The 10,293-nt window shown below is 50.8% G+C and overlaps 1 protein-coding gene across 2 annotated transcripts; it reads left to right on the top strand.

The window, feature by feature from the left end:
• Positions 1-853: 853 nt before the first annotated feature.
• On the top strand, positions 854-9,749 carry MCAT (malonyl-CoA-acyl carrier protein transacylase). Of its 2 annotated transcripts, XM_082352655.1 has the most exons (4): positions 861-1,341; positions 2,532-2,619; positions 5,231-5,448; positions 8,437-9,749. In XM_082352655.1, the coding sequence occupies exons 1-4, from the start codon at positions 922-924 to the stop codon at positions 8,854-8,856; spliced, it is 1,146 nt and encodes a 381-aa protein (XP_082208781.1). In that variant the 5' UTR covers positions 861-921; the 3' UTR covers positions 8,857-9,749. The 2 variants fall into 2 exon arrangements, with proteins under 2 accessions (XP_082208782.1, XP_082208781.1); XM_082352656.1 differs by lacking the exon at positions 5,231-5,448 and having other exon boundaries at positions 854-1,341; positions 8,437-8,644.
• The last annotated feature ends 544 nt before the right edge of the window (positions 9,750-10,293 follow it).

Below are 10,293 nucleotides of genomic sequence, written 5' to 3'. Positions count from 1 at the left end.
CTCTTTACCTTAGCAGAGCTCAGCTTCTGCCACTAGCTTTGTCCTTGGAGTGCCTGGGTGAGAACGAAGCTTCAATTTTACTCCACTTGACAAACCCCAGCTGTGCAGCTCAGCGGCCCATCTATCTCCTACCTCAGGTCTACCTAGATCTTTCTCATTCTGAGGTGTGGCGTGACCTTGTGTGTGTGTGTGTGTGTGTGTGTGTGTGTGTGTCCTGGGCTCCTTAGACGAGGCTGGCAGGGAATGAAAGAGGAGCAGGGGCGTAAAGGGGTGTAGTTAGCGATGAGGTCAGAATTAGACTCTCTCTGACCCAGCCTCGCACCCCCAATTTCCAATCCTCCTTTTGTCACTAACCACCTGTCTTTGAGCCCTTGTCTACTCATGTGTAAATTGAGGATAATAATAGCACGTATTCATCACAGCGTTGCTGTGAGGAATTAAACAGACTAATGTCTGAAAAATATCCAGGGCTTTGTTCAATGGAACAAATATTAATTGGATGCTTATTTTGTGCCTGGCACCGTGTCTGGTTTGTAGGAAACAAAAGAGAGGACAGTGCTGGGAAAATCAGATACAAGAAAGAATGTGGAAGCGTTTCAAGCACTTTTCCCATGCTAGGTTGAATATTACATTGCATTGAGTTGTTTACTTAATAAATATTTTTGAGGGCTCATTGTGGTGCGGTGTCGTGTTTTACTTTTGCCTGCGGAGGTTTAGGTAAGCGTGTGGATCACTTTCTGCACCCGGCGCACAGCCGACGGTTTCAGAGCAGGGGCGGAATCGGTAACAGCGGAACCTTTCTTCCCGCCCGGGGATGCCTCGGCCCGCCCGGCAGGAAATGCGTCAAGGACCGCGCCGCGCTGCGCCGCCGCAGTCGGGCCTCGGTCGCCCTGGTAACGCGCGTGGGGCCGGTTCCTCAGCATGAACGTCCGGGTCGCGCGGGCTGCGTGGGCCTGGGGCCGGGGCGTGAGCTGCCGCCGCGGCGCCTCGAGCCACCTGCTGCCTCCCTCGGGGGCGGTGGACGTGGAGGAGCTGCTGCGAGATGGGACAGCGGCGGAGGAAGGGCCCCGGGAGGCCTCGGTGCGGCGGTTGCCGGGCCAGTGCTCGGTGCTGCTCTTCCCCGGCCAGGGCAGCCAGGTGGTGGGCATGGGCCGCGGTCTGCTCCGCTACCCGCGCGTCCGCGAGCTCTACGCCGCCGCCCGCCGCGTGCTGGGCTACGACTTGCTGGAGCTGAGCCTGCATGGGCCGCAGGAGGCCCTGGACCGCACCGTGCACTGCCAGCCTGCCGTCTTCGTGGCTTCGCTGGCCGCCGTCGAGAAACTGCATCACCTGCAGCCCGCGGTGAGGCCCGAGGCCCGGTGGCAGGCCGGGGAGAATGGGCTCTGCCCGAGCTCTCACAGCTAGGTCGCGGTCCAGCCGAGGCTCCCGCCTGCCAGGCCGGCGTGCTCCAACGTCTGATGTGTTCGGCAGATCCTTACTGAGTTCCCACCCGTGCCAGGCACTGTTGTAGGCCCAGGGGATACAGCCTACAACAAACAAAACAAGGATCCCTGCGCTTGGGGAGCTTGCATGTTAGGGCAAGGAGATAGATAATAGAGAATAAATATGCTATGTAAATTACGTAGTGTGTTAAAGATAAGTGTTTCAGAAAGAAGAATAGAGCAGGGAAAGGGGCCAGGGAGTGGAGTGCCGGGTTGCGATTTTAAATGATCCTTAATCATTTAATTAATTACTAAATGATTTTAGAAGGATTAAGCTTCACCCTTAAAGGAAGGATCATTGAGAAGGTGATATCTGAAAGTATCAGTTCACTTGAAGTTGTAAAATGATTGCTATTAAGATTTATTATCACAACAGTAATTGTTAAGCTCGTACTTGACCCCATTTCATCCTCACAACAACCTTGTGAGGTAAGTACTGTTACTTTGTGGGTAAGGAAAGAAGACTCAGAGATATTAAAGGAATTAGTTTAAGTGGTCATGTCAGGTCATGATAATAACATTCATCCAGTGCCTGTCCTGGGCCAGGTCTGTGCTGAGCGATTTAGGGGTGTTATTGCCATGTAATTCAGCAGCCCTGTGAGGTCGGTCCTGCTGCTCTCCGCATTTCACAGATGAGACAACTGAGGCGCAGACGTTAGGGAACTCTCCCAGGCTAAGAATCAAATCCAGCGGTGACTCTGAAGGTCATGCCCTTAACTTCTGTACTGAGCGTCCTCTGTCTCCATCAGCCTGAGAGGCAGCACCAGGGCAGAAGCAAGAGAATCCAGAGCCCTGGGGTGGCATCACAGCTCAACCAAGGAGTCCGCCAATCAGCTTTAACTTGCCTTGCCAGTTAAAGTTCCTCATCAGTAAAGGGCTGGATCAGTGATAGTCAAGGCCACTTCTGTGTGTTGTCTTCTAGCTGGAGCACCAGGCCAGCAGAACCTGGCTCACTGAACTGCTGAACCCCTGTCAGCTTGCAAGTGCAGAGCCCCGGGCTGAACTCGCCTGAGAACTTGGCCTCATGTTCTTCTGCATGTGTCACTGCAGGTCATTGAGAACTGTGTTGCTGCTGCTGGATTCAGTGTGGGAGAATTTGCAGCCCTAGTGTTTGCTGGAGCCATGGAATTTTGTGAAGGTACATAGGAAGAGGTTTGGTTTTTTGGGTTTTTAAAAAATATTTATTTATTTGGCTACATCGAGTCTTAGTTGTGGCATGGGGGATCTTTCGTTGCGGAGCACGGGCTCCAGAGCGCACGGGCTTAGTTGCCCTGTGGCATGTGGGATCTTAGTTCCGTGACCAGGAATCGAACCCACGTCCCTGCATTGGAAGGCGGATTCTTAACCATTGGAACACCACGGAAGTCCTAAGGTTCGGTTTTATGTATGGGGTATTGTCTTGCTGGGCTTACTGAGGACAAGGGGCACTGCCAAAAATAATTCTGGACCTACTCAGGGGTAATAGAGAAGGGAGCCATGGGTGGGGGTGACAGTGGGACCCGAGGACCAGACTTCACCTTGATTCCCTTTTAAGCTTAAAGGGTTCATCAGGGAATTTCTTTCTTCTTGTAGTCTTGTGAAATCTTCTTGCTTTAGTGTCTCCCACTACTTCTGTGCATTCTTAGTCCACTCGTGTACCTCCAGTGCCTGTCGTGTGGTAGATCATCAATAGATTCCCATTAAGTGAAAAAGAATAAATCAGTGTTTGATCTTGAGCCATATCAGTTCCACTTCTTAAGATTTTTGTGTATAAACAGGTCAACATTTTTGCTTATAGTTAAATAGACAGAGGACTTGAATAGATATTTCTCCAAAGAAGATATACGAAGGACCAACAAGCACATGAAAAGATGTGCAACATCACCAGTCATTAGGGAAATGCAAATCAAAACCACAGTGGGCTACCACTTCATACCCACTGGGATGGCCTTTATTTAAAAAACAAAAGAGGAAAATAACAAGTGTTGACAAGGATGAAGGAACCTCACACATTGTTGGTGAAATGTAAAGTGGTGCAGCCATTGTGGAAAACAATTTGGTGGTTCCTCAAGTTAAACATAGAATTACCATGTGACCCAATAGTTCTACTCACAGGTCTATACCTAAGAAATGAAAATATATGTCCACACAGAAAAACTTGTACACAGATGTTTATAACAGCATTATTCATAATAGCCAAAAGGTGGAAATGATCCAAATGTCCATAATCAGATGAATGGATAAACAAATTGTGGTAGATCCATCCAGTGGAATATTATTCAGCCATAAAAAGAAATACTTATGTTGCAGCGTGGATGAACATCAAAAACATGCTAAGTGAAAGAAGCCAGACACACAAATCACATATTTTTATATGAAATGTCCAGAATACATAAGTCCAGAGAGACAACAGATTAGAGGTTACCGGGGATGGAGGGAAGGAGAAATGAGGTGTTTTATGGGCTGATGGAAAGTTTTGAAACTAGAGCTGGTGGTTGTACAACATGAACACAACAAATACCACTGAATTATACACTTGAAACTGGTTATATTTTATGTGAAATTCACCTCATTGTTTTTTAAAAAAGCATTATAGGAAAGAAGCATTATCAAGGAAGTGGAAAAAAATTTTCATATTTCTACATCCTAATAAAACTATACAAATACAGTTTTATGTGTATGTAATTTGCAGGATTATTGACATTCTGTGTTTTTTCACTTGACAATTTGCATAGTTATTTAATGCCTGCCTGGGAGGGTCTCCATGTTCCTGTGGGTCTCTCCTGCCTGCTAACACAGGCTTTTAATGTATTTGCTCCACAGTTCTGCTTGTGTAAGGGCTAAAAGTCCAGTACAGATATATACGGTGCCGGGTGAACGAAGGTGTATTAGAGAGAAAGGGTGCAGGGTTTGTTCCTCAGACTTTGTTGTCCCATCAAACCCTGGATTGGTCCCTTAACCGCTTCTTGGTCTGGTCATCTCCCTCCCCAGCAGGGAGCAGGCTCAGGACCAGGATGATAGCTGTCCAGTAATTGCAGTCCATTCTTTTTTTTTTGTTTTTAAATTTTATTGAAGTATAGTTGATTTACAATGTTGTGCTAATTTCTGCTGTACAGCAAAGTGGTTCAGTTATATTATACATATATGCTTTTTCAAATTCTTTTCCATTATGGTTTATCACAGGTTATTGGATATATATCCCTGTGCTCTACAGTAGGACCTTGTTGTTTATCCATCCTGTATATAATAGTTTGCATGTGCTAATCCCGAACTCCCAATCCTTCCCTCCCCCACCTTCCCTCCCCCTTGGCAGCCACGAGTCTGTTTTCTGTATCTCAGTCTGCTTCTGTTTCGTAGCTATGTTCGTTTGTGTCGTATTTTAGATTCCACATATAAGTGATACATGGTATTTGTCTTTTTAACTTACTTCACTTAGTATGATAATCTCTAGGTCCAGCCATGTTGCTGCAAGTGGCATTATTTCATTTTTTTTTAGACTAATATTCCGTCATATATATGTACCACGTCTTCTTTATCCATCTGTCAGTGGACACTGAGGTTGTACCAGGGACAGCACCCTGCCTTTTGATGATGGTGGTACCATATATGTATGGTTCAGATATGTAGAACTGCGGCTTGTAGACTGGTGATGGATACCAATATCAATGTCTCCAGCACACAGTGTGGAATTTGTGCTTTGTTTTTCGGGTCTGGGCTTCTCTTCTCCATTACGTGCCTTGATTTTTCCAAATGCACTTCTCTCTGGGTAGGTTTGTATGCAGTGAAAATCCGAGCTGAGGCCATGCAGGAAGCCTCGGAAGCTGTCCCCAGTGGGATGTTGTCCGTCCTCGGCCAGCCTCAGTCCAAGTTCACCTTTGCCTGTCTGGAAGCCCAGGAGCACTGCAAGACTTTGGGCATAGAGAACCCCGTGTGCGAGGTGTCCAGCTACCTCTTTCCTGACTGCAGGGTGATCTCAGGACACCTGGAGGTTGGTGTTCACGGGAGCAGCCTTCCTAGACCCCAGTCCAGTACAGAAGGTTGGAATTATTCCACACCTGGGAGCGCACAGAGTGTAACAGGTGCTCTGCCCAGCCCTGGTCCTTGGGAGGCATCTGTGGGCCAGGGGTGTGTGTGGTGGAGTGAGCACTGCAGAGAGAGGCAGGAGGCTGGGGTACTGTCTCCGCTCCACCAAGTACAGACCGTGGGCAAATTCCCAGCCCACGTGGAAAGTCAAGGGGCTGGACCAGATGATCTCCAGGGCCTTCCTGTGATACGTTCTGGGCTTCTCACAGCCTCTGATCCAGTTGCTTCCTTAGAGAAGCTGTTTCCTGCTGGGTTACTCTGCCCTGCTCTACTTTTTCCTAGGTGTCTGTTTTTGCACCCTTTCCTTCTGTCCATCCTTCCACTCACTGCTGCCCCAGACATCCTTTCTCGGGCAGCTCCTGTGTGGCAAGCACTGAGGACACACGGACGGATCAGCCAGGGTTCCTGCTGTTAAAGGAAGGCTGGCTGTAAACAGATGACTCCAGGTTTCAGGGCACAGTGAGGGTCAGGCTGACTACCAGGGTGCCAGGAGGCGGTGCCTGGAGGGTGAGGTGGCCAAGAGCAGGGGCATCCCAGGCAGACAGGAGCGCCTGACGGAAGGGGCAGTTCTGTACCGCGTGCCTGGCTGGGGAGCGTTGAGTGCAGACCGGATGGGTGCTTCCCCGTCTTGTCTCCTCCGGTCCTCCGTCTGGTCCTGTGCTCTGTGGACCGGGAAGCTGAGGCAGAGAGCCAAGTGCTTAGTGGTGGTGGAGGCAGGGTGAGCGCTCCCGCCCATGTCCCTCTGAAGTCCAGGTTTCCTCCACTTGACCATGCTGGTTCGTCTCCCTGTTAAGGCCTTGCCAGTAGGCAGGTGTCCTTACGTATCTCCTCTGAATCAGTGAGAGCCTCTGGGGCAGTTCTGAGATGATGGGAAGACAAGCTACGGTGGCTCCAAGCGAATCACGGAGCTGGTTGCTTATTCCCATTAACATCCTTGGAAGGAAGCCCATAAGTGGGCCAGGAGGGGCCCCCCAGTCAAGGCAGGAGTCTCCCTCCCAGGTTCCCAGACAGGTGGGCATCCAGTGCAGGTGGCGATTCCTGGGATTCCCAGGTTTGGCCTTTGGTGCTGTTGGAAGTGCTACAGCAAAGAGCTCAGGTGCGGGCAGGGTCCCCTGAGCAGGTGAGTCCCTTTCCAACAGTGGATGTGAAGAAACTCCTTGCCCTTTGCTAGACCCGCGCCTGGCCTGAGAGCCAGCCACAGGAGCCTCTGGACCCTGAGGCTGTGTCCTTGACTCCTGTGGCCCTGACCTGGGGCTTGAGGTGGATGAATCCAGAGACTTCCCATGGGAAGCACTTAGAGACCGTGGCAGTGGTGCAGAAGTGCCACCGGGTAGCTGTCTCCGTAGATGCCGGTGATCAGAAGTGTCCGGGCGTGGTGGGAAGCGCTTGGGCTGTGAAGTCCGAGTCTTCTGTTCAGAGAGGCGTGGGGGGCGCATCCTTCAGTGAGGTGGGGATGGATGGAGCGTGGAATTGGGTGTGAAGCACCAGGTCAGTCAGGTCAGGCTAGACTCTGCTGCAGTGACAGCCCAGGCCCCTCCGTGCTTCCCACTCGCATGGTTCACGCTCCGTGACAGTTCGCTGTGCTGGGCTCTGCTCCACTTGGATTTCGCCCCGAGGCTCAGGCGGCTGAACAGCCTCGGTGTGGAACAGATGGACTCGCTCACGGCAGAGGGAAGTGACACGTGATGGGCCTCGGGCTGAACTGACCATGCCTGGGCAGCAGGCTAAACTCCTGCAGGGCGGGGCCCACAGAGAGGGACGAACGAGCTCCATCCAACCAAAAATATTAGTCCCTCCTACCTTTCGGGGGCACAAATAGCTACCCTGCTGTATTTTTTTTTTTTTTTGGCCGTGCTGCACAGCTTGCAGGATCTCAGTTCCTCAACCAGGGATTGAACCCGGGCCACGGTAGTGAAAGCCTGGAATCCTAACCACTAGGCCACCAGGGAACTCCAGACCCTGCTGTATTTTTTCCAGTGGACATGGATGGGCTTGGTAACAAGTTAATAATTGCTACCCTTCTATAGGGTTTGTATACCAAGCATAGTTCTTCATAGCCCTATGAGATAACTATTGTTGTTATCACCGTTTTACAGGTGAGGAAACTAAGGCACTGACAGGTAAAGTAAAAGTGCGCAAGGTCATGCAGCTGCCATGACTTACCTTGGGCCTTCAGGAGCAGCTGGCACAGCTTCTGAGCAGGCCGTGGATGGTGTCAGGTTGGAGGGACGTGGCAGACGGTTTATTGCATAGGAAGGCCTTTGGTGGATCCCCGTGAAGGGCTGTCAGGGTGGTAGGCCTTGGGCTGTGTCCTGAGGGCACAGGGTCTCTTAAGAATATATACTGTTTTAAAGATGTTTGCAAGTGGTTCTAAATTTGGGCCCGTTAGTCCCAGAGGCCCCTTTTAATCAAGCTCTTGTCTTCTTTAGAGAACCCCAGATGAGGGGTTTCAGACCTTGGATTGTGAAATGAGGCTTGGAATCTTGTGAATTTTCATCTTGAAGGTTATGGAGTAACAAGAAAACAGGCTTAAAAAAACTATGAAGAGTAGCAGAATTCTAATTGAAAACTAACACTAGATACTGCTTTTTCATTCATCAGATACCTCCTATTTGATCACTTGCCAGCAATCTTGTGAAGTAGGTGAAATTGTGCTCATTTTATGGATGGAGTAAAAGAAGTTCAAAGAGGTTGCCTGGGGCCACCGGGCTAGTGAGGGCTTCTGGGTCACTGACTTTGCAGCTGTGCAGGATGAAGTAACACGTGCTGGTGTGTAGAGAGAAGCATATCCTACACGTAGGACTGTGATGACATCAGCCAGTGGTGCCTGCCTCTCTGTGTGTTTCTTCCCCTGCGATTTGCTTGGCTTAAACCTCCCTTCTTTTGCTTCCAGGCTCTGCAGTTTCTCCAGAAGAATTCCTCCAAGTATCACTTCAGACGCACCAAGATGTTGCCGGTTAGCGGTGGGTTCCATACCAGCCTCATGGAGCCAGCTTTGGAGCCCCTGGCACAAGTTTTAAAGGCAATTGATGTCAAGAAGCCTCTGGTGTCCGTCCACTCAAACGTTAATGGGAATAGATACATGCATCCCAAACACATCCAGAAATTGCTGGTCCAGCAGGTGGTCTCCCCGGTGAAGTGGGAGCAGACGATGCACGCCATATATGAGAGGAAGAAAGGCACCGAGTTCCCCAAAACTTTTGAAGTAGGACCTGGGAAGCAGCTGGGAACCATCCTGAAGAGCTGTAACCTGCAGGCCTGGAGGTCCTACAGTCACGTGGAGGTGCAGGAGGCTGACGAGGACCCGGACTAGAACGTGTAGGGGCCTCCCATGACCTTGGCTTGGAGGGGGCGTGGCTGAGGAGGCCGAAGGGGCTGCAGTGGGCCGAGCCCAGCCAGGCCGCCTCCTCCAAGTGATTGGGAGGGATTGTTTGCAGAGTGCTTTGAATGCCACATAAAAAGCACTGAAAATGAGTATTTCTTTACATGACACAGTCCATTTCTCCCCCCTTGAAACACGTTTGAGTGCTGGGGAGAGATGCAGCTGTGACGGTTCTGTGAAGACTGGTGAGTTCCTGCCCTGCCTCTTGGGCAGGCCTCTCCGCCTCTCGGGGGCTCAGGGGCTCCTCTGTACAAGGGGCTGGAAGGACCTGGCTGGCAGCTATGTTCCGAGGACTGGGAAGGCCTGGCCTGCTGCTGTGTGGGTGCCGTGGGCAGGTGGCATGGCCACAAGGCTGACCAGTGCCAGACGGGCTCCTCTGCTGCCCCAGCATCCTCTGGCCACACACGGCCAAAGCCTTAGCTCCTTTGTCACTGAAGCCAAAGGGCTTTAGGACCCAGTGGGCTTTGGCAGCCATTCTGTCCACCCCTTCACTCAACAGTCGGGAGACCCAGGGCCCCATCTGTTAACTTACCGCACAGAAAGTATTGAGTGCCTGCTGTATGCCAGGGAGTGGGTGGCCTCTGCCTTGGTAGGGAAGAGGGTCCTTTAGCAAGGCGGGAGTGGTGCGGGGAGGGCGGCTGAGGGCCCCGTTTCCTCCCCCACCCCCAGTCATCCCTTTAGACTGCAATCATGGAGTGCCTGCTGTGTGCGGGGGCCTGGTTCGGCTCAGGCCCACCCGCAGAGCTTATCCTCGGCTGCTCCGCACCAGGAGCCGGGCGCAGACTCTGCTCCTAATATCAATATTAAATATGAGTAATTCTATACTTCTTGGGTGATTTTTTTCATTATTCAGCAATAGTAGGAAAACCATATTGGGAATGAAATCTCTGAGCTTGTCTTTTAGGGTTTTTTAAAGATTTTTTTTTTTTATTTATTTTTTATTTTTGGCTGCATCGGGTCTTCGTTGCTGCACGCGGGCTTTCTCTAGTTGCGGCGAGCGGGGGCTACTCTTTGTTGAGGTGCGCGGGCTTCTCATTGCGGTGGCTTCTCTTGTTGCGGAGCACGGGCTCTAGGCGTGCGGGCTTCAGTAGTTGTGGCACGTGAGCTTCAGCAGTTGTGGCTCGCGGGCTCTAGAGTGCAGGCTCAGTAGTTGTGGCGCACAGGCTTAGTTGCTCCGCGGCACGTGGGATCTTCCCGGACCAGGGCTCGAACCTGTGTCCCCTGCATTGGCAGGTGGATTCTTAACCACTGCGCCACCAGGGAAGCCTTTTTTTTTTTTTTTTTTGATGTGGACCATTTTTAAAGTCTTGATTGAACCTGGTGCAATATTGCTTCTGTTTTGTTTTGGTTTTGTGGCCTCGAGGCACG

The sequence above is a fragment of the Balaenoptera borealis genome, assembly GCF_965194805.1.
Source record: "Balaenoptera borealis genome assembly, chromosome: 13".
Lineage (NCBI taxonomy): Eukaryota > Metazoa > Chordata > Mammalia > Artiodactyla > Balaenopteridae > Balaenoptera > Balaenoptera borealis.
Note: the sequence above shows the minus strand (reverse complement) of the source record. Positions and strands in the feature narration are given on the sequence as shown.

Bases quoted from the DNA above. Each gene is read 5' to 3' on its own strand.
- MCAT (XM_082352655.1), top strand. From the start codon at position 922: ATGAACGTCCGGGTCGCGCGGGCTGCGTGGGCCTGGGGCCGGGGCGTG. The intron at 2,620-5,230 runs GTACATAGGAAG...CTCTCTGGGTAG, and splicing joins AGCCATGGAATTTTGTGAAG to GTTTGTATGCAGTGAAAATC. The intron at 5,449-8,436 runs GTTGGTGTTCAC...TTTTGCTTCCAG, and splicing joins TGATCTCAGGACACCTGGAG to GCTCTGCAGTTTCTCCAGAA.